The 24633-nt window shown below is 42.8% G+C and overlaps 1 protein-coding gene across 3 annotated transcripts in view; it reads right to left on the bottom strand.

Annotated features, from left to right (window-relative positions):
* MMS19 (MMS19 homolog, cytosolic iron-sulfur assembly component) overlaps positions 1–24633 on the bottom strand; it is a 171968-nt gene that overhangs the window by 61930 nt on the left and 85405 nt on the right. For all 3 annotated transcript variants that reach the window (XM_029610161.1, XM_029610159.1, XM_029610162.1), the window contains 2 exons: positions 24185–24262; positions 10819–10957 (listed from right to left, as the gene is read on the bottom strand). In XM_029610161.1, coding sequence (XP_029466021.1) covers positions 10819–10957; positions 24185–24262 — 217 coding nt within the window. The remainder of the gene's footprint in view (positions 1–10818; positions 10958–24184; positions 24263–24633) is intronic.

Here is a 24633-nt window from a genome sequence, read left to right as displayed (position 1 = left end):
GTTTTATGCACACAGAAAGCTATATTGCTCTCCTGTTACAGGTGTTCTCCATCTAGATAGCAGGTTATATATCAGCCACACAACTAGATGATGACATCTGAGGGTGCAGAGATGGAAAAAGCTCTCTCAGAGCTCAGAAAGACAGTCTTGGGTGGCTGAATGGGAAGGTTCATGCATGCTCAGAAAAACCAAGATGGTCTTTCTGAGCATGCATGAACCTTCTCCTTAGTCTTACTGGCAAGCTAGACTGTGTGGTTGATCTATCTTGCTGTCTACAGGAAACATCTGTTACAGGTGAGACACAACATTCTCCGTGAACAGACATGATAAAGTCAGCCACACAAGTGGGGATTCCAAAGCTGAGGGTTTCATATGATTGGTCTCTTATTTTGCATTTCAGCAGATCATTTTTAACTCATACATTAAGCCAGGGTTTGGAAGAAAAAGTTGAAAGAACTAATTAAATAAGCTTTGCAGAACTGCCTATCCAAAACTGTCTTGCTTGGAAGGGGATGGAACCGTTCCCCTATGAGGAAAGGATGAAGAGGTTAAAGCTGTTCAGCTTGGAGAAGAGACGGCTGAGGGGGGATATGATAGAGGTCTTTAAGATCATGAGAGATCTTGAATGAGTAGATGTGAATTGGTTATTTACACTTTTGGATAATAGAAGGACTAGGGGGCATTCCATGAAGTTAGCAAGTAGCGCATTTAAGACTAATCGGAGAAAATTATTTTTCACTAAACGCACAATAAAACTCTGGAATTTGTTGCCAGAGGATGTGGTTAGTGCAGTTAGGGTAGCTGGGTTCAAAAAAGGTTTGGATAAGTTCTTGGAGGAGAAGTCAATTAACTGCTATTAATCAAGTTTACTTAGGGAATAGCCACTGCTATTAAATGCATCAGTAGCATGGGATCTTCTTAGTGTTTGGGTACTTGCCAGGTTCTTGTGGCCTAGTTTGGCCTCTGTTGGAAACAGGGTGCTGGGCTTGATGGTCTCTTGGTCTGACCCAGCATGGCAATTTATGTTCTTATGCTCCTATAAGCTCCAATTGAGATGAGCTCAAGTGGGATTTGGGATAGTTTATGATAAATCCTATTAACTCCAACACCTGGATGATTCTGCACATTGATTCTGTGACATCTGCTTAACCAATTGTCTAGGTAGGGGAACATGTTCATCCTCAGTTTCTGTAGGTATATCACTATTAAGGAGAGATATTTTGCAAAAACACGTGGGAGCTGACTCTAGACCAAAGTGACGATACTCCTCTACAAAACTAAGATATCTTCTGTGTGCTGGAAATATCTGTGTGAGTGTAAGAATCTTTCAAATCAAGAGAGCATAGTCAATCCCCTTTTTCAAGAAAGGGGAATCTGTTCAAGGCTCTCAGGTCTAGGACAGCTTAGAGTCCTCCAATTTTCTTTAGGATCAGGAAATACTTGGAGCAAAATCTCTGCCCTTTTTCTCCTGGTAGAATGGGCTTGACCATGTTGGTCTCCAAGAAGGAAAAGAGCTCCTTTTGTAGCAGTTCCCCCAACGAGATTTGTTGGACAATTTGGAAATACATCTGTATGCCTGTCGTATTATGCTGAGGATCCAAGTATCTGAAGTTACATTGGGCTAATGGTTAATGTAAAACCTCAGCCCGCCTCCGACATGAAGGTCCTCTGGCATGGGTACCAGGATCTGGGTTATGCGTTCTGCAATCCAGTCAAAGCCCTGTCCCTGGTTTTGGCTGGGGTGCTTCTTGTGGCCTGGGGGCCATCTGTTGCCCTAGTGAGAAATAAGGATCCTGCTGCTGTCAGGACCAAGGGTACAGAAGAAAACACATCTTCAGCTGACAGAAATGTTGCCTTGATCCCAAGGTAGGGTACTTCCTAGATGAGGAGGGTGGGTCTGGAGTAGCTTTAAAGAGCTGCTGAAGCATTGCAGTATTCTTTTATCTGGGCCACTACTTCTTTAACTTTATCTCTGAAGAGATTCTCTCAAGTACATGGCATATTAGCAAGTCTTTCCTGGATGTCCAGTCAGAGGTAGGGCACTACTCCTCACAGCAGAGAATCTTAATGCCATCTCGAAAGTATCAAAGGTCGACCTGACCATGTGTTTCCCCACAGTTCATCCCACTATCCAGAAGGAACTAGAAATCATCATGCTGCTTCTGAGGAAGCTGCTTCAGAACGTCCCACATACACTGACCCATAAAAGAGCTGACAGGATACTATGCAGGCATTAAGCTTAGTTCCCTAGAAAACTTCCCCTCCAAAGTGTCCAAGGTTCTAAAATTCTTCCCTGGGGGCACCAAGGAATGGGTCCTGGTCCTTTCGGTTCTCTAGAGAGCAGATTAGACTACCTCAGGTTGGTACAGTAGCTGTTTTTTGAATCTGGGAGCCTTCTGAACACAGTATATCACTTCTGCCTTCTAATATAAAAGGGAATGCTGCAGGGGTTTCATGGCCGCAGCCAGAATGTCCCTATTCCTGGCATTATTCACCAACAGAGACTGAAACAGATGCTTCTCATCCTTTGCTTAATGCATGGCATCAAAATTCATCAATGCTGGAACCGAAGAGGCTGAACCCTTTGCCTTCTTCAGGTGGGAGGAGATAGATGACTTTCTACCCCCCTGGTCCTTCCTGATGCTCGATGTCGAATGGGTCCAATTCCCTCTCGATGCCAATATACTACCAATGTCCAATGCAGCTCCTGATTCCATCCATGTCAACTGATACCCATTCCGATGGACAGGACCATACAGTTCCTGATGTCCCTTTTCATAAGCTCTAGCTGGGACAGATGGCTTCTAGGGGTTATGGTTGCACAAAGTTGACATCCCTAGACATCATTGCTGGCCCCCAGGCTTAGCACATATCTATCATGAGTATCTATGATAGATATGATGCTGTCAAACAAGGGGTAGCGTTGGAAGCTGCTGGTCAACTTCTCCATTCGGGAACCAAATGAAAAACCAGCATAGCGAAACCAATATCTTGATGACAATGCCATTTTAGTGCATTGTCATCAAGATATGCATTGTCATCAAGATATGCATTGTCATCAAGATATGCATTGTCATCAAGATATGCATTTAGTGCATTGCACAAATACAGAAGAGACAGAAACTTACAAAATTGACCAAACAACCTACCTAAGAGACTAAGAAGGGAAGAAAAGCTACAGAGCCTCGTGACAAATTTCTGTAAGGAAGGAGATACCAGAGGACCCAAGGACAACAGTAGAGCAAAGATCTTCGAACAATGGGCTCCACAGAAAAGCAGAAACTGAAGGGGCCCCTGCATGAACGTGTGGAAGTATAGCACGCTGCACATGCCTAGTGGGGCATATTCAAAGTTCTAGAAACTGAAGTAAAAGCTCTGTGCCTGGTTCCATCTAATATTGCCGTCCTGCTTGTCCTTGTAGAATGATATTCTTTAGTATGAGGTTTAAAGTACAGCTTTAATGCTTGAATATAATAATTATGTTACTTTTTCACTAGTAAATTATGGCTTGTATGAAAATAAAGGTATTCCTTTCACTCCTAATTTTAATGGTTTATTATATGTTCCCTTTTATGGACAGATATAATACAATTACATTTCATATGGGTTAGATTTAGTACTCAATGTTTCAGCTGTTCTGTTAACAGATTGGGGAAATTCTTGAAAGGAACATGTCTATTTGTAATTACTGGGGTTGGTAACATAATAACAACCCCTTCAATAGCATGACATTTAGTTTTGAAAAGTTATTGTATTTTGAAAAGTTATTGTATGGAGATATAGATATATATATCTATATCTATATATATCTCCATTCTTTTTTTTTGACAATTTTTATTAACATGAGATAAAACAAACATAGTAGAGACTCAAAAGGTTTCATTATAGTATAATACTGCAACCCATCTTTTATTTTAACCATTTTCTCTCCCTTTTCCCTTGTTTGGTTCCCCATCCCCCATTTGTACACCCACACCACACTCATCCCTTCCATAAAGCAATCATATTACATACTCACAATATTAGAAGCAGATATCTCAGATCTAATGGTAAATCCCAAGTAGAACAGTCAGTTAAAAGTCTAGTTTATTACTTTTTTCCTATAATAAAAAATATCCCTGAAGATACAACCAGTTTGTAGATTTTGCCAGTGAAATCTTTTTTTCCACAGCATTTCCAACAATGCATTATGATGCATCACCTGTTTCCATACTCTGAAGGACAGGATTCTAAGCATTATGCCAACAGGTCAAAATCACCTTTTTGGCCAATGCTAGGGAAACAGTTATGAACCTCTGACCACCACTTGGTAGCCTATTTCTTCTGTATCGCTCCATGGTGAGACCACACCTTGAGTGCTGTGTACAATTCTGGTCGTCGCATCTCAAAAAAGATATAATTGCGATGGAGAAGGTACAGAGAACGGCAACCAAAATGATAAGGGGAATGGAACAGCTCCCCTATGAGGAAAGACTAAAGAGGTTAGGACGCTCAGATGGGGTGTTGGGGTACGGGGGGGTGCTAAGTTGAAAGAGGATCTGGAGATTTGTGACAAAATGTGATGAGGGGGTGGGAGGCTAGGGTTGATTTCCTGTTATTTTCTCCCAGGGATAGCAATAGATTTCTTTAGTCTGCTTGGCTAATGTTTTATTGACTTGTCCTTCAGGAACCTGTCCAAACCTCTTTTAAACCCCACTATACTAGTTGCCTTGACCACATCTTCTAGCAACAAATTCAACAACTTGATTGTGTGCTGAGTGAAAAAGTGCTTTCTATGATGTTTCCAATATGTTGGTTACTAATTTCATGGAGAGTCCTCTTTTTTTTTTTAAATATTTTCTGAAAGAGTAAATAACCATCTAATTTACCTGTTCCACCCCACTCATGATATTATAAACTTCTATCATGTCCCCTCTTAGCTGTCTCTTTTTCAAGCTGAAGAGCCCTAACTTGTGTAGCCTGTTCCATCCTCTTTATCTTTATTTATTTGGAGTGGAGGAGTAGCCTAGTGGTAAGAGCAGTGGGCTACGAACCAGGAGAGCAGGGTTTGAGTCCTGCTGTCGCTCCTTGACCTTGGGCAAGTCACTTTACCTTCCATTGCCTCAGGTACAAACTTAGGGGCAGATTTTATAGAAACACAGAAATGACGGCAGAAGACGACCAAAAAGGAAAATTGGTTCTTACCTGCTAATTTTCGTTCCTGTAGTACCACGGATCAGTCCAGGACAGCTGGGTTTTGCCTCCCCACCAGCAGATGGATACAGAAGACGACTTTGCGGACTCTGTCCTATACCCCCGAGGTGCCACCTAGTGTCTGCCAGTATGATTCAGTACCCAAGCAGAAAAACCAGATACAAAAAACCATAACTATGAAACATAGAAACACCTCTCTCACCAAGCAGAGGATATGAAAACACTACATAAACCGTATTGAACCCGAAACACGACAAAAATGCAGATAATAAAACTTGCATAGAGAATGACCAGCCATCAGCCGAGCGGACTCTCCATCGTCTTCCTGGGCGGGCATCTGGACTGATCCGTGGTACTACAGGAACGAAAATTAGCAGGTAAGAACCAATTTTCCTTTCCCTGTACGTACCCGGATCAGTCCAGGACAGCTGGGATGTACCAAAGCTATCTTAACTAGGGTGGGACTGAGAGAGTCCCGCTCGGAGCACGGAACCAGAGACTGCCAGGTGGCCGCCCTACAAATTTCCTGTGGCGACACCTGCTGACACTCCGCCCAAGACGTCAACTGCGAACGAGTAGAATGAGCCTTAAGTCCAGAAGGAAGTGGATGACACTGAACCAGGTAAGCAGAGGAAATCGCCTCCTTCAACCATCGGGCAATTGTTGACTTAGATGCCTTCGGCCCTTTTCTGGGCCCACTCCACAGCACGAAGAGGTGGTCCGAAAGGCGAAAACCATTCGTTACCTCTAAATAGCGTAACAGAGCCCTCTTCACGTCCAACTTTAGCAACTCCTTTGCCTCTGGAGAAGAAGAATCCACCCCCGCAAAGGAAGGAAGCTCCACCAACTGGTTCACATGAAAAGAGGACACCACCATCGGGAGAAAAGAGGGAACGGTTCTCAGGGAGACTCCCACCTCGGAAATCCGCAAGAAGTGCTCCCTGTACGACAAGGCCTGAAGCTCGGACACCCGTCTAGCGGAAGAAACCGCCACCAGAAAAACCGTCTTCAAGGTCAGATCCTTCAATGTCACCCGACGCAATGGTTCAAAAGGAGCCGCTCTTTTTTTTTTTTCTAAATTTAAAGGAACCCTACCAAGATCCCTAACCAGAAGAAAAAACAGCGGCACTAAGCTAAGAATATCCAAAAATCCAAATCCCTAACTTAGTACCACCGAGAGACACTAGGCTTTGCACCTCCACCATCTGCTGGAGACAGAAGAATAGTGGCAGACACTAGGTGGCACCTCAGGGGTATAGGACAGAGTCCGCAAAGTCTTCTTCTGTCTCCATCTGCTGGTGGGGAGGCAAAACCCAGCTGTCCTGGACTGATCCGGGTACGTACAGGGAACGCACTTTTTTTTTTTCTCATACTTATCTGTTACTCTTGGCTCTTAGTAACCCTTTGGTTCTATTTTCCTTCCACCCCCACCATTAATACAAAGAGCAGTGTTGGCGCTGCATCTAAGTGAAATATCTAGCTTAATTAGTTAGGAGTAGTAACCGCCGCAATAAGCAAGCTACACCCATGCTTATTTGTTTACCTAGACTATGTGATTCAGTCCTTGTTGGTTGTTGTCTGTATATAGATCCACTTTTCTTCATTCACCCTGCCGTTGAAGCAAAGAGCTATGCTGGATATGCACGAAGTATCAGACTTTCTCCCCTGCCGTTGAAGCAGAAAGCTATGCTGGTTATGCACTGAAAGTGAAGTATCAGGCTTATTTGGTTTGGGGTAGTAACCGCCGTAACAAGCAAGTTACTCCCCGCTTTTTGTGAATGCAAATCTTTTTCCACATTTCCTCTTGCCATTGAAGCTTAGAGCAATGTTGAAGTCGCATTAATCGTGTGTATGTTTATTCAATAAACATAAACACGTAGTAGCCGTCATTCCCGTGAGCCACCCACTCTTCATTCACGTCCTCTAGACTTTATGGATCCACAGTGTTTATCCCACGCCCCTTTGAAGTTCTTCACAGTTCTGGTCTTCACCACGCGTAACCCACGAAAAGCTGCCCCAAGTTGCCCCTGCGAGCATAAGTCCCGGGGGGGGCGGTCCCGAGTCCTCCAGCACAGCAGCCTGTGCCGGGGGATGGCGCGCCAGCACGTGCAAGTTACGCCTGCCTCAGGCAGGTGTAGTTTTTGAAGAGTTCTGTCCGAGGCTGCCCCCTTGCGCACGCCGACCCTGGATTTTATAACATCGGGCATAGATTTGTTTGCACAGGTTTTAAAATCTGCCCGTTAGATTGTAAGCCTTCCTCTGCATCTTCTCTAGTCTGAGATGGGGTGACGAGAACTGCACACAATTTTCAAGGTGCATTCACACGAAGAATCAAATGAGGCAATAGGATATTTTCCGTTTTATTCTCCACTGCTTTTCGGATCATTCCTAACATTCTATTTGCTTTTTTTGATCACTGCCAAATGATGAGCTAAGGATTTCAGTTTATTGTGTACAAGGACTCCTTGGGTGGTGACTCCTAATACAGAACCCAACATTGTTTTCCTGTAGCTGGGATTATTTTTTTCGCATGTGCATCACTTTGCACTTTTCCACATTAAATTTGTCATTCAGATGCCCCAGTCTCCTAGTCTCAGAGGATCCTTCTGCAGTTCCACGCAATATGCTGTTTTAACAACTTCGAATAATTTTGTCATCTTCAAATTTGATCTCTTCACTAGTCATTCCTTTTTCCAGATCATATATGAATATATTAAAACAGCACAGGTCCCAATACCAATCCCCGTGGTTCTTTTCTAATAACCTTTCTCCATTTGGAAACCTGACCATCTAGTCCTACTCTCAGTTTCCAGTCTTTCAACCAGTTACCTATCCAGAATAGGACACTATCTCCTATCTCATGACTTTTCAAATTTTCTGAGGAGTCTCTCATGGGGGACTTTGTCAAATACATTCTGGAAATCCAAATACATACTATCAAGCAGGATAAATGTTTATTACACCTTCAAATAAATCTAGATGCTTGGTAAGTCGAAACTTCCATTTGCTAAACCTATTATGCCATGTCTATCTATTTGGCCAGCGATTTGGTTTTTAATAGCAGCTTCTACCATTTTGCCCGGCATCAACATCATGCTCCCCAGTCTGTAGTTTCCCAGATCACCTCTGGAGCCCTTTTAAAAATTGACATCACACTGGCCACCCTCCAATCTACAGGTATTGTGGTTGTTCTAAAAGATAGGTTACAGATTACCAGTAACAGTTTGCAATTTCATGTTTCAATTCTTTTAGGACTCTGGTGTGGATTCCATCTGGTCCTGGTGATTTGTTACTCTTTAGGTTGTCAAATTGATCTATTACATTCTCCATTATCACAAACATTGGTTTTAGTTTAATTAATGTTTCCAGTGGGGGTATGTTTCCAATATCCTTCTCAGTAAAGACGGAGTAAAAGAATTCATTCACAGGCTGATACAATAACCTGTGTGTTAAGGAACTGTGTGCTGGATTTCAGCGTATGGTTTTAACGCAAAAATTAAAAATATTTTAAACTCCTGATGAAGCAAGCTAATGATATGCTAAATACATTGGGAGTTAAAAAGTACATAGACTGAGTTAAAATGTGCATCTGGCACAGGCTAAATGCACATTTCAACTCTGGGAGGTGGAGGGGAACAGGGAAGAAAGAGACCGTACTGAGTAAAAAAAAAAAAAAAAAAAAAAAAAAAAGGATAGCCAGTTAAATCTTACTTTATCTGGCTATGGCTAACTGCTGCCCCTTAGCAGGATAAATGCAGACTTATCTAGCTGTGGCTAACCACCACCACTTACCTGGGTAAGTCAGTACTTACCTGGCTACAGTTAGCCACAGTCACTTAGCCACATAAGTATGGACTAACTGACCTGAGAGCCAGACAAGTCAGTACTTATCCAGCTAAGTGGTGGCAGCTAACCACGACCAGATAGCCGGATAAGTCAATACTTACCTGGCTAAGTGGTGGCAGAGAGGAAAGATGTCTTTTTTTTGTGCCACATAGCAGTGCTGGAAACTTAACTCCACCTCTGACCAGGAGTTAAGTTTTCAGCATTATAAAATCCAGGTTAGGGCCAGCGCATCTTTTTGCAAAGTGGGTGGTAAACTCCATCTAAAGCTAAATACCGGCATCGGGGGGGGATACTGCTTAATGCCTTCATTTGCACGTGATTTCCATGTGAGGGCGCTAAGCAGTACTCACATTTTGGAATGCACATTTTCTGCATGCAAAACTCCTTGCTGCATCGAGTTAAGTCTTGTGCACAGAAAATAATTGTTCCAGAGTAGGTAAAACTATGCAATCGACATATCTTTCTGCATCAACCTTGTCCTCCCTTATCCAACATGGGCCATGGTTCAAATGTACATCAAGCAAGACAAAATATAGTCAGCTTGAAAAAGTTTTTATTATTAGTTTTTGCCTCTAGCAAGGTTCTTTTTATATTCTCTCTTGGCCTGTCTTTTACATCTAGATTGCCACTGCTTAAGCTCTTGCCTGTTTTCTTCATTCAGGATGATTTCCTTTTTTTTTTTTGAACAATGCCCTTTGGCTTTAACTGCCTTTTTTCATCTTGCTGTTAAAACCATGATGGCAGAAATTTGGTCTTTCTTCCACCTTTAATACATAGAATACATTTTATCTGGGCTTCCAAAATGGTATTTTTAAACAATGTTCATGCCTCATGCAAACTTAACCTTTGCAACTGTTCTTTTTAATGTTTCCTCATTCTGTTTCCTCATTCTCCCTTTTTAAAGTTATATACTACTGCAGTAGATTTACTTAATGTCCTCCTTCCAAAGTTTATGTTAAATTTAACTGAATTATGTCATTAAATCCTTTTATTTTACTATTCTTCAAGCCTTCCCGCTCCATAAAGGCAGCATTTCTAAAGGATAATCCTGGCACCAAATCCAGTAAGAATCAACTGTTTACTCTTTCAAAAAGTAGAAAGACTAGGGGACGCACAATGAAGTTATAACGTTGTATATTTAAAAATAAGAGAAAATATTTTTTTTTCACTCAATGCACAGTTAAGCTCTGCAATTCACTGCAGGGATGTGGTGAAGGTTTTTACTGTAGCTGTGTTTAAAAATGGTTTGGACAAGTTCCTTGAGGAAAAGTCCATAAAACATTATTAAATGGAATTACAGGAATCCATTGCTTATCCCTGGGATAAGTAGCATGGAATCTATCTACCGTTTAGGATCCTGCCAAGTACGTGTGGCCTGAATTGGCTAGTGTTAGAAACAGGATACTGGCCTTGATGACCCTTTGGTCTGACCCAGTATGGGAATCTTATGTTTTTATGTAAAAAGAAGAAGAATCTGTAAATTTGCTGTTAGAATAGTCTCTATGTGTGAACAAATTATGAGGGCTTTATTCCCGTAATGGGATATAGGGAGCATCTGTATGACTTATCAAGAACCACTGAATATATAGAATTTGAATACTGGAAACAATATGGTAATCTAAAGTTTGTGTTAAGACGACAAAAGTATCTTCAGATGACTGACAATGACAATTTAAGACTACAAATCCCTTAGCTCAATATCCTTCCTTTGCCCCGTTATATTAGTACAGGATTTGATCACTGCGGTATAAAGATTTAGAAAGAATTCTGGTAACATACCCTGTAGAACGCAGTTCAAGAAAGAGTCCAATAGATCTTCTCCATCTGAGCCAACCACCGAGCGGGACAGAGACTGAGATAGGGAATGCAGCACAGATAAACCCTCCGCTTCAATCTTCTCACTTGCTGTCTGAAATACCTACCATGAAAGGGAAGGATGGTCAGACAGAATATACCCCTGGAGATTAGTTTCCCATGCAAGTGACTACAATTAGACTTGCTCTCTTTTTCACAAAACCAACATGAAAAACCTGCCAACAGCAGTTCAGAATTGCACCTGCATTTCTCTGGTTAACATCAAAGTCAATTCAGTCAAGCATTTTGCAGAACAGGATTAAGAGTTAAAAAATGGTCAAACACTGTCTCTTCTTTATATGAGGGTCAGACTGTGGGTTTTAGTATATTGTTTTATTATGCTGATATTTTGTATTAGATAATGTGGCTATTGATGATATTATGCTTATTTACATTTGCCATATTATGATCACAGGCCCAATTTCCTGAAGCAGGTTGGGGTAGGATGGCAAAAGATAGCAAATGTTGCTTACCTGTAACAGGTGTTCTCACAGGACAGCAGGATGTTAGTCCTCACATATGGGTGACATCACAGGATGGAGCCCAATCACGGAACACTTTTGTCAAAGTTTCTAGAACTTTGACTGGCACCTACTGGGCATGCCCAGCATGGCACTAACCCTGCAGCCAGCAGGGGTCCCCCTTCAGTCTTGTTTAAAGCTATAGGAAGTGCCAAGAAATAAAATAAGAAAACATAACGAACCCAACACCGCGGGGTGGCGGGCGGGTTTCATGAGGGCTAACATCCTGCTGTCCTGTGAGAACACCTGTTACAGGGTAAGCAACATTTGCTTTCTCACAGGACAAGCAGGATGGTAGTCCTCACATATGGGTGAGTACCGAGCTGAGGATGTCAGAGTATGAACCAAATGTACCCAAAGACGTGCAACAGGCACAACTGGGGTGGAATTTGGTACAGGGCATCCTGAACCCTAACAGGCAGGCGGAAGGGTGGTAGTACATCAAGTTGCAAATAAGTGGGTACCACAGATTGGCTGAAGATGGAATCTTGTCTTCCAGCCTTGTCTAAACAATAGTGGGCTGTAAAGGTATGGAGAGAACGCCAGGTAGAAGCCCTACAAATATCAGGAAGCGGTACCGAGCGTAGGTGCGCTACTGAAGTTGCCATGGCCCTGACAGAGTGTGCTTTCACATGGTCTTGAAGTGGAATGCCTGCTTGCTGATAGCAAAAGGATATGTAGTCTGCTAACCAGGAGGAGAGAGAGTCTGCTTACCTACAGGCTGCCCCAATTTGATGGAATTGAAAGGAACAATTGAGTGCTTTTCCTGTGGGCAGCTGTATGATCTAGATAGAACGCTAGAGCCCGTTTACAATCAAGGGTATGCAGAGCCTGTTCTCCCGGATTACAATGGGGTCTGGGAAAGAAGGTGGGTAGTATAATGGATTGATTGATATGAAACTCTGATACTACCTTAGGTAAAAACTTAGGGTGAGTGCGGAGTACTACCGGGTCGTGCAGAAGTTGAGAGTAAGGCGGATAGGTAACTAGGGCCTGTAATTCACTAACTCTGCGAGCGGATGTGATTGCCAAAAGAAAAATCACTTTCCATGTGAGATATATCGAAGATCACAAGATTGGAGAGGCTCGAATGGTGGTTTCATGAGCCATCCCAAAACTAGATTGAGGTCCCAAGAAGGGGCCGGAGAGCACAGTGGAGGCTTGAGGTGGAGCAAGCCCTTCAAAAATCGAGTTACAAGGGGTTGTACGGAAATAGGAACATCCCCAACACCTTTATGGAAGGCAGCCACCGCACTGACATGCATTCTGATGGAGGAAGTTTTTAGACCTGATTCTGACAAGTGCCAGAGATAGTCTAGAAACTTCGTGGTGGAACAGGTAAAGGGATCAAGGGACTGAGAGGAACACCATGATTTAAACCTGTTCCACTTGTAAAGGTAAGATTTTCTCATGGAAGGCTTCCGTGAAGCAATCAGAACAAAGGAAATGGGCTCCGAAAGGTTAAGTGGCTGAAGGATTAACCTTTCAACATCCAAGCAGTCAGGGGCAAAGCCTGAAGATTGGGGTGGCGTAGGCACCCGCCTCTGATCAGAAGTGGGTCCTTTCCCAAGGGAATGTGCCTGCGAATGGAGAGGTTCTGAAGAATCAGCACCTCACTGGCCGCGCCAAGTGTGCTTTCCATCAGGATCATGCTTCCCTTGTCCTGACGTAGCTTCACGAGAGTCTTTGAGAGAAGTGGAAGTGGAGGGAATGCATATAGGAGACCGGTCGCCCTTGAGAGGGAGAACGCATCTCTTGGTCGTGAGTGTTGGCTGCGAGTGAGAGAGCAAAAGATCTCTACTTTGCGAATTTGAGGTGACGCAAAGAGGTCTATGTGAGGATAACCCCAGCATTGGAATATAGATTCTGCCACTGTGGGGTCGAGGGACCACTCGTGCAGTTGAAAGGCACGACTCAGCTTCTCTGCCAACCCAAGTAGGTGGCCTTGAGGTACATTGAGTGGGAGAGGGCCTCCGCCCATATCTGTACACAGTAGGTAGGAGCCTATTCCTCCCTGTTTGTTGATGTACCACATGGCCACCTGGTTGTCCGTCTGTATTAGAATGACTTGGTTGGACAGGCAATCTTGAAACACCCTGAGAGCATACCTGATTGCTCATAGCTCCAGATAAATTGATTTGGTGTTTGGCTTCCTCTAGAGACCAAACTCCTTGGGTTTGCCAATTGGCAACATGTGCTCCCCAACCGAGGTTGGAAGCATCGGTGGTGAGAGTTATTTGAGGATTTGGAGTCTGGAAGGGCAGGCCTTGTAGGAGATTGATCTGATTTTTCCACCAAGCCAGAGACTGGCGGAGTGGGTCGGTAATGTGGACAATGGTCAATAGTGATTGGACAGATTGAGTCCATTGTGACCTTAAAGTCCACTGCATGACTCATGGCCATCGGGGTAACCTGTACCGAGGACGCCATGTGTCCCAGCAGGATGAGGAAGTGACGTGCAGTCGAGCTGTGTTGAGACTGTAGCTGGCGTGCGAGAGAAATGAGAGTGAGAGCTCGCTGTCGAGGCAGAAAAGCCTTTACTTGAAAGGTGTCCAAGTCTGCCCCTATGAAGGACAAAGTTTGAGATGGGACTAAGCAGGATTTTGTGTAATTGACGAGAAATCCTAGCAAAATCAGAATGTGTAAGGTAAGTTGTAGGGACAACAGAGCAGATCAACCAATCGTCTAGATAGGGGTAGACATGAACACCTTGGGTCCTGAGGAAGGCTGCTACTATTATGAGGCACTTGGTGAAGACTCGAGGTGCAGATGCCAGGCTGAATGGTAGCACTCGGTACTGATAGTGCCTGGGGCCTACCAGAAATCTGCGATGAGATGGCATCTCATCCTAGAGGTCTAGAGAGCAGAGCCAGTCTCCTCTTTGCAGAAAAGGAAGTAGGGAACCCAGGATCACCATCTTGAACTTTTCTCGTTGGAGGTACTTGTTGAGGGCATGCAGGTCCAAAATTGGACAAACGCCACCTGATGTTTTGGTGATTAGATGTACCGGGAACAGAATCCTAGGCCCTGTTGGGAGTAGGGCTCTGGTTCTATTGCTCTGGACTGGAGGGGGAGGGAGACCTCCTGTTCCAGGAGTGGTGAGTGGACGGATGTTCCCCATGTCTGCAGAGGTGGGAAATCCGGTGGTATAGAGAGAAAGTTCAGGTGATAACCCTGAGAGATTATGGCAAGGACCCACTGGTCTGAAGTGATTGTGTGCCAGATGTTGATGAAATGGCACAATCGACCTCACACTGGAATCTGTGGCAGTGGAAACTGGTTGCTGCTCTCTATGCAGGAGTCAAAAAACCGGAAGCAGGGCCCAGCTAAAGAGCTGCTTGCGGCTTTTGCTTCCGAGGTTGACGAAACTGGGCCTTCTGGAAAGGTCTAGTAGAACGACTTCTAGACTGTGATGGATAGGATGTCTTTGGACGGAAGAACGACTTTTTGGTGTCCTTCCTGAATGGTTGTTTAGAGGAATACTCAGGAGGCATCAGAGAGAGTTGGCAAAGGGTCTCATGATGCTCTTTGAGTTCCACCACCGTCCGCTGGATCTGTTCAAACAGATTGTCTCCTATGCAAGGCAGATCAGACAATCTGTCTTGTACTTCAGGGCGCAAGTCCAAAGACTTTAGCCAGGCCCATCTTGCAGAAATAGCAGCTGCAGATACCCTGGACGTGGTGTTGAAGATATCGTAAGAGGACCTTATTTCATGTTTCCCCATTTCGAAACTTTTGTGAGCCAGGGTTTGTAGCTGTTACTGGAATTGCTGAGGCAGGGACTTTGCAAAGTCCTGTATCTGCTTGAATAAGACCCTATTATATTGGGTCATATAGAGCTGGTAAGAGGCGATCTGAGAGATGAGCACTGATCCCTGGAAGACACGCCGGCCAATGGCATCCAGGAATTTCTGCTCCTTACCTTGGGGGGGGGGGGGGGGGAAAGGAAGAGTGGGGTTTTGAGCGTCGTTCCCTCTTTTGGGCAGATTCTACCACCACAGATTGGTGATCCAGCTGAGGTTTTTGGAACCCTGGGGCTGACTGGACCAAGTAAGTGGTATCTGCCTTTTGGCTGACTGGAGCTACCGAACCAGGGTATTCCCAATTCTTTTTGAGAAGATCCAAAAGAAGCTGATGGATAGGGATGGAGGTTATTTCCTTGGGAGCATCCAGGAATTGTAACAGCTCCATCATTTGGTGTCTATCATCTTGCTCAGTCTGTAATTGGAAGGGAACCAACTCAGACATTTCCTTCACAAAATTTATGAAGGACAAGTCCTCTGGAGGAGAACGTTTCCTGCTTTCAGGAGAAGATGGTGATGGTAATTCATCGGTGTCTGCGGACAAATAGTCAGTCCAGGTGTCAAAGGGATCAGCACCTGTTCCTCTAGGAATCTGAGAAGGACAGGATGAAAGTATTCCTGAAGGTCCTGGTCTAGGCTCTGAAGGCATCAAGGGAATTATTGGAGGCACCGATGACACCGATGGATGGATCGGTGGTGCCGATGACCACATCAATGGCTGAGGCATCGGCAGGACTCCCGATGGAGGAAGACTGAATGGTGTTTCTCCTCTCGATGATAGAGTAAGTGGAGAAGGCACCGGAGCCACCGGTGACCCAGGACCCATCGAAGGAAAAGCAGCTATAAGCGCTTCCATCTTCGAGAGCAGCAGTGCCAATGCTGCTGGAATGGGATCAGTGGTTGGTTCCACAATCGGCACCAGTGTCGGAGGAACTTGGAACCCGTGCATCGCCTTATTAATGGCCTCCTGAACCATCCTGTCCAGCTCTTCATGGAGACCTGGAGCAAGCAGCCCCGGCTCCGGAAGGGGAGGAGGCAGAGGCATAGCTGGAGGGACCACCATTAAAGGCGGAGTCGCGGCTCCCAATACCCATCTGGATGAGGGTTGCCTCGGTGACCTGGTCCCAGAAAGGGTCGATGCCTTTTCTGGACGGGGTTTCTTCAATGGTGGCTCTGATGATAGCGACGTCGATTTTCCTTCATCAATGGTCCGAGGCTTTTGGTGTCTATGCTTCTCTAGTCCCCCTCGATCCCGGCCATCGACTACCTCGAGTAGAGGTAGTCGATGGCCGGGAAGTTGACGCCGGATGGTCACCGGCTGGTGCCCGATGCTGGCGCGAAGGGGACGGCACCGGTTTGGACGACATCTAAGCAATAGACGGCGTCTGAGTTTGAGAACGGAAGAGAAGTTCCATTTTCTCCATTCTGGCTTTGCAACCTTTTGGTGTCATTAAAGCACATTTGGTGCAAGTCAGGACATCATGCTCGCACCCGAGGCACATTACTCAGACTTTATGGGGGTCTGTTATGGACATGGTGCAAGTAAAGTCAGGGCACCGACGGAACCCAGACGTCATGGCTTTTGAAAAATTGAGCCACGGTGCGGTCGACAGCCAGTAGGCCGCAAGGGCCAAACTCGACGGGAATTGACTGAAGACGGGTAAGGGTATACCGGAGTACCGCGGCCCTGCAAATTTCCTGCGGAGAAACGGATTGGCTCTCTGCCAAGAAGTAGCCTGAGAGTGCAGAGAATGAGCCTTCAGGCCCTCGGGAACCGGTAACCTTGGCAAAGATAGGCCAAGAGATCGCTTCTTTCAACCACCGCACAATAGTGGTCTTAGAAGCCGGCTTACCCCGGTTGGGACCACTCCAAAGGACAAAGAGATGGTCTGAAACAAAAAAAAAAAAAGTGAAAAAACGGATAAGTCCATAACATTTCAGTCTTTTAAATGCAGGAAAACCAATGCAGCCACTGAAATTGATTTACCATAAATGCTGCAATGTGGATAGAGTTTCACGCACCCCGGCACTAGACAGAGAAAGAAATCCAATTTGAAATCTTTTGTTTTTATAAATATAAATATATCATGGATGGAGCTACAAGGTTACTTTTGTGACCACAGCATTTAATGCAAGGTACAAATCTGATAGTTTGAAAGGGGAAACCTTATCCTTTGCGACAGGCTGTAGCTCCATTCTACACCCCTTTAGAAGGTAGATATCCAACAAAGCATCAGAACTAGAAGCTTAGAAATCAGACCACAGCCTCATAATAATGCTACTACCTGTGGATACAGTGAGAAATATCCTGGATCCCAGGGAAGAGATGCACTACACAGGGTTTTGTTTTGTTTTTTTCATGCAAGACAATGTTCACGTTGAGTTAAACTCTGAAATGGGGAACAAGCAAGCTGTGGAATGATGTCACCCAGCACCCATTACCTCACCTACATTTTTGGCTGACTACACTGTGAAGGGGTAGCCAAGAGGCAAATATACTGTTATGGCTGCAGTCCTGTTTACACATTGGTCTTATCTAGCAAAGCCCAGAAGCATTTCTTCAACATCACAACAGCATTTAAAAGTTAAGTTTGAAGATCTTGCTGACACTGTGTATATTCTTTTCAACAGTTTCAGTATCACTACCTGGTTCTACATTCAGAAGGTAATTTTCAATAGTGTGCAAAACTCAGCACATATACGCCTAGGAGTCGATTTTAAAAGCATTGCTTGTGCTAAGATGACTACACGTGCGTGTATGTGTGCGTGCAAAATATAAGGGTGAGGAAAAGAGGCAGGGCATGGGCGTTTCAGAGCGGGGCCAACCATTACACACGCAACTCCGTTTTTTTTAAAACCAGAGGTGGCGGCGCTCTTTGGTTTGTTAGCGCCTGATGAGGAGCAAGTCTGTAGATATTGCATTTTAGGGTTTACAGGACAGGGTGAGGGGTCCCGTTCAACTGGGGGGGCATTTAGGCTGAAGAACTAGATCAGTCTGCAAGACCTCAAGATTGACTGGGCAAACTAGTGGACTGAATGAAAAAACTGAGAATGTCCCTCATGTGAGCAGGTTATAAAATCTAGCCACTGCCATTAGCAATGGTTACATGGAACAGACTTAGTTTTTGGGTACTTGCCAGGTTCTTATGGCCTGGATTGGCCACTGTTGGAAACAGGATGCTGGGCTTGATGGACCCTTGGTCTGACCCAGTATGGCATTTTCTTATGTTCTTATGTTCTTACGTGTGGGTGTTAAACCGGCAAAGTCCTATGAAAGACTTATTTAGCGTTGGAATTTAAATTTTCTTTTATGGTTACATTTTTAAGACTGGTCTATGGCTTTTATCCCCATTATCATTAGACGAGATTTTAGAAGATCTAAATTTCAAAGACCTTGTCAACTGCCTACTTTGTTGTTTCCCTTTTGTAAATGTTTACAGAGCCCAAAGTGCAAGAGGTTTATGGAGATTAATTGTGGGCTATTAAATGTTTTTTTTCTTTAAATTCTTGGACACTTTTAGTGTCCAATTTAATTGAGTATAAAATGCATTTTTTGACACTTTTGAAACCAGGCTACATGCAGAAACGTTTGCCTTCAGGCAGCGTGTCCCAATGATTAATTTTTTTTATACTAAGAATAGGGCAGACAGACGTTCCCTTCAGTACGGCGCACCGAGCAAGAGACCGAAGGAAAGACTTATCAGAGCCCTTCCACGTCTCTGAATCAGAGGAGTTCTTCTTTACTTACCTGGGCTCAGAGCTTACTGGTTGAGGACAGAGATGGTCTCCGGCTGAGAGGGGAGAGGGCATAGGCAGTCACTGCCATGCTTGGCTTCCTGTGCCCGCTGCTTTTCAGCTGCTGAAGCAGCTGAGTCAACGCAAGGAACCAGCTACGGGATCAAGGCAGACCTCTGAGGGATCTCGGAAATCACCTCAGGAATTCTCAACTGGGGGAGGGACCATTAATTATCACCGCAGGAGAGCGGGGCTCGATCTTTCTCCAATTCAAAGGTAAAATTTCCTCTTCTAAAGAGTACCGTGTTCCCGATAGGGAAGGCACAATCCACATTTGCTAGGAGACTGAGAGATACTGAATAGCTGAGGTCACTGCAGGGGTGTATCTAGGGTGACGTCAGCTTTGAAACCTGACTCAGTCTCCATTTGCTAGCAGGGGAGCATAAACCCATTGGTCTTGAGTCCATCTGGCTACATGCTAGGAAACGGGCAGATAGACATGGTGATGATATAGCTTTGATTTTTTCCAATTTACTTCAAATTAATGAGATTAAACTTAGACCCTTAGAATGGATTGAGGTTCTGTTGGTTAAAGTTGAATTAGACTTTCCTTTTTGGATTTTGGTGGTGTATAACCCTCCTGACAAATCGAGACCTTTTCTGGCTGAAACTCCTGGCAGAGTGTGCATCTATTTTCGACTCTAATTGTGTTAGGAGATTTTAATGTACATGTGGACAATCCTAGTAATATGGATGACTTGGACTTTTAATCACAAAATAATGAAGCAGCTACCTCTCCTTAATCTAACACGGAACAAAGGAGAGAGGAGAATAAGCTCACTCAGTACATCTTAACACACAAGCGTTTTACATAAACTGTTTTACTCAAACTAACTAACTAGACAAATGACAATATCATACGATGTTTATGCTCAAACAGTGTAATCTGCAGCCTCTCACTGCGCAATGGGTCACAGGCTGTAGTCAGCTCACAGAGCTTAATTTTTGTAATCATTTACCGTCATTTGTCCCCCCACCAACTACCTTTATTTAAACCATTTCATTAACTATCTAAAGAATTTTTTATTAGTGATTTTAAATTAGAACAGAACGTTCTTCTAAATGTCAAATCCAAAAATAGAATACTTAGCCGTCAGTATTTTTCAGACCAGCCACTCCGGGCTTTGCTGTTAAATTTTAACCAACCCAACATGAATCACGTTTCAACTGAAGTATCAGTCTTCTTCAGGGGAGATATAAATTGTCAATTCAGGCCAATATATTCTGTGTACCCCGGACCAAATTTAAAGGTCTCTTTATTGGGATACAAAAAATGGCGTGTCAGCGTCTCAGATGTGCCATTTTTTGTATCCCAATAAAGAGACCTTTAAATTTGGTCCGGGGTACACAGAATATATTGGCCTGAATTGACAATTTATATCTCCCCTGAAGAAGACTGATACTTCAGTTGAAACGTGATTCATGTTGGGTTGGTTAAAATTTAACAGCAAAGCCCGGAGTGGCTGGTCTGAAAAATACTGACGGCTAAGTATTCTATTTTTGGATTTGACATTTAGAAGAACGTTCTGTTCTAATTTAAAATCACTAATAAAAAATTCTTTAGATAGTTAATGAAATGGTTTAAATAAAGGTAGTTGGTGGGGGGACAAATGACGGTAAATGATTACAAAAATTAAGCTCTGTGAGCTGACTACAGCCTGTGACCCATTGCGCGGTGAGAGGCTGCAGATTACACTGTTTGAGCATAAACATCGTATGATATTGTCATTTGTCTAGTTAGTTACTTTGAGTAAAACAGTTTATGTAAAACGCTTGTGTGTTAAGATGTACTGAGTGACTTGGACTTTTTACAGATTATGTATGATCTTAATCTTATTCAGCATGTCATTGGTCCCACACATAAAAAAAAAAAAGACACACTGGATTTGATTTTTACTTTGGGGGAAGATTCAATTATCTGGCACTCCCACAAACACATTTTTATCCTGGACTGATCACGCTCTTCTCTTGTTTTCTGTAAATAATTTATCTAAGGCTGCCAAAGATCATTCAGTAGTTAGATCATGCCGTAATTTTCAAAACACTGATAAATTAGTGTTGCTGGAGAATGTCCAATAGTTTCCAGCTGATTTTGCTATTATGACCTTGGATCAGCAAGTGGTGACCTGGAACTCTATTTTAAGTAAATCACCGGAGGAGGTTGCCCCTCTTAAGAAATCCAAGTGTTTAACATTTTCTAATATTTGGTTTCATTCCGGCCTTTTGATTTTGATAAAGTAGGTTCAGCACTGTGAAAGATAGTGGCGCAAGGAGAAGACCTTGGAAAATATGCTTGTTTGCAAAGCAGCTATTTCATCATATAAGCATGAGATCAAAATAGCAAAGAGATTATATTGCAAATAAATAGAGAGACTGGTTGAAAATAAAACGAAACAACTTTTTTCTGTTTGCCACATGTCACTTATCCTCATTTGGTCCTCCTGAAGTTCCATGTTTGTCTGCGGAAAAATTGGCTAATTTTTTCCAGCAGAAAACTCAGAAGATACAAGACTTTTCCAAGCTCTCCTCAATGTTCAGAGGATCAAATCATGTTGCTAGAATCAAACAATGATTCCGTGGTGTGTTTTAAGGTTCAGCCAATGGGTCGATCAGTATGGAAAAAACTTGGATCCTATGCCTTCATTTTTGTTTAAAGTTAAGGATTTGGGATTAGCTAAATGTTTAATGCCTTTGGTAAATTCCAGCTATTTTAAAGCTTTCACCAGTTTGCCCAATTCTAAAAAAGAAAAATTTGGATGCTAGTGAACCTTAAGAATTATCATCCAGTCTCAAACATCCCATTTGTGATGAAAGCAAGAGAAAAAGTTATTTTTGTTCAACTTTGTGATTTTGTAAATAAAGTTAATGCATGCCATCCGAAACTATCAAGTTTTCACCAAAATTTTATTAGTGAAACTTCTCTTTTGGCACTTTTGACCTAAATCAGGCTAAATATCGATAAGGGACAAGATGTAATAGTGCATAGACATCGGTGCAGCTTTTCACAGAATCAATCATGTTCTTTTGTTATCACATTTGTATGAGCTCAGAATATCAAGGATTATTTGGCAATGGGTTAGATCTTTTTTTGAAGAATTGCCAATTTAGGATCAAATGGGGTGATGAAATGTCAGCTTTAAAGGATGTGGTGTTCCACAGGGGTCTAATCTTATCCCCTTCTGTTTAACCTTTTTTTTTACCCCACTTCCCAAAATCATTCATGAGTAGGGCTACAGTTATGTTTATGTAGATGACATACAAGTTGTTGCTTCTTTCAACTCTGAATCAGGTTTGGATATGACTAGGTTTAATGACTGCTTGAATAAGATCGCTGACTGGTTGAGTACACACAAACTGCTGGTGAACCCACAATAATCCAAAGCCATTTGGTTTGGTGGTCGTGAGTCAAATATTAAAGTGGTCTCCCTCTATGAATAATTGTAGTATAACTCTTTTGGAGGATATTAAAATTTTCAAAATGTATTTGGATCATATATTATCTATGAACAAACAGGTGTCCATAGTGCCCAAGTCGTTTTTTTCAATCTTAGGATGATCCGCCGATTAAAACTTCACTTGTAAGTATCTGATATGACTATGTTATCTTGTACATTAGTACATTCTAAAATTGATTACTGTATTATTTGTATTTAGGAGTCACTGAATCCAAATTAAAAAGATTACAGTTGCTGCAGAATACTTCAGCTAAGATCATAAAGGATTTATCAAAATTCAACCATATTTCTCTGTTTCTAAAGGGCTACACTGGTTATCCATTCGTTGTAGAATTGTGTTTAATAATGTACTCTGCTTGACCCATAAAGCACTTTCCAAGGATCTTCCCGAACATGTGTTCAATTTATTGATCCCTTATCAACCAACACGGTGTCTGAGATCATCTCAAACAGATCTCCTTAAGTTGCCCTCTCTGAAGAAAATGTATTTAGAGGGTACGCAACAGTCTGTGTTTCAATATCAGGCCCCTGTACTTTAGAACTCATTGCCTCTGGATATTCATTTGGAAGGCAATTTTTCGAAATTCAGGAAATTGGTTAAATCCTGGTTGTTCTCAAAATTTTTTTTTAAAACCACGACCATTTTAAGCTCTTCTTGCAATTTCTGTTTTACTGAACTTATTGCTAAAACACATGAGCTGTGGGAACTTGATTTTTATTTTTATATCGATTTAAATGTTTTCTATTTTTAATGTGTTTATGTTTTGTATTTTGGTTTTGCTATATTGTATCACCTTTTTAATTTTCATTTTTATATTGTTTACTATATTATATTACTTTTTAAATTTTACAGTTTTGATGTGTGATTGTGAAAATCAGTTTTATAAAAAATAAATGACCATTACCATATCTCTGCTCGCATGCAGATATGCACGTGCACATGCGCTCATTTTAAAATTAGCCTGCTAAGTAGGTGCTCCTAAAATTACACTTGTATTTTATAAACTGTGCAACAGGAACCGTATAGGGTATCACCACCCTAAAAGTATGCATATATGTTTCTGTGCACACACCTTTTTTTAATGCAGGGATCTGCATCTATTTTACACGTTAAATAATTGTAACGTATGTGTAATAACCCTCAGTTTATGCATGGAGGCAGATATTTTATAGAGTTGACTGATGTATGTGCATATCTTGCTCATGAATATACTTACTTGTGGTGTATTTCCAAGCACCAATTCAACGAGACCTCCCCCAATTGACCCACACCCTCCCACAGTTCACCCACATCTATAAAACTATCGACAAAAGAGAAGTCAGATTTAATATTCGTGACTTGATTAGCACGTGAAAAACCATGCATGCATGGTTGGTGATGGGTGCATGTATTTCATTAATAAAATATGTAAGTGTGTGCATTCTTCCAAAACCCCACCAGAACGCCCTCGAAACATCCCTTTTGCATGCGCAAACTTTTCTGCATGGCAGTGACAGCACGTGCAGATTCCTGCCCTTCCAAAAATATGCTTAGAGGGCACACGAGGCTACATACGCACGCTTATGCCAACTTTATGCACACGACCCCCGCCCAAGTCTTTGAAAATTACCCCTTCAATTTGAACCAACATTCACAAAGAAGGGAGGGAGGGAGCAAGCACCTTTAGTGGGCTAACACTGCCCTGTGCTGCCTTTGTATGGCTCATGGCAACATTACCTCTCTTCGAATGGATGACCAGAGACCTGGAAGAAATTCCTTCAGCTCTTTCTGTCCATAGATGGCACAGCAGGCATTCTGAACATGGACAAAATACAACTCCATTAAATAAGATGTTTTATTCTCCCAACTCATCCAATTTCTACTGTCAATCTACTCAGCACAGGAGCATTCAATGAACAGTCCCAAAAACCCACCACCAAAAAGCAAAATTGAAAGCCAGGGCATTATACATCAATAACATTTTATACTAAGCCAAGATCAAATGAAGAGGCCTCCAGCAAAGGGAGACACAACCCACTGTCTGGGCTGATCCGGGTACGTACAGGGAACTTGTAACCAAGACTTGGTTATTCAACCAAGCTTTCCCATAACATCAACCTGCGGAATACCCATGCCAATGATCCCTACGTGGTAACACGCTAGAGAACTATATAGACCTTCTCTAA

This window comes from Rhinatrema bivittatum, chromosome 7 (genome assembly GCF_901001135.1).
Source record: "Rhinatrema bivittatum chromosome 7, aRhiBiv1.1, whole genome shotgun sequence".
Taxonomy (NCBI): domain Eukaryota; kingdom Metazoa; phylum Chordata; class Amphibia; order Gymnophiona; family Rhinatrematidae; genus Rhinatrema; species Rhinatrema bivittatum.
The sequence above is the reverse complement of the archived record's forward strand: the minus strand, read 5'-3'. Positions and strand labels throughout refer to the sequence as shown.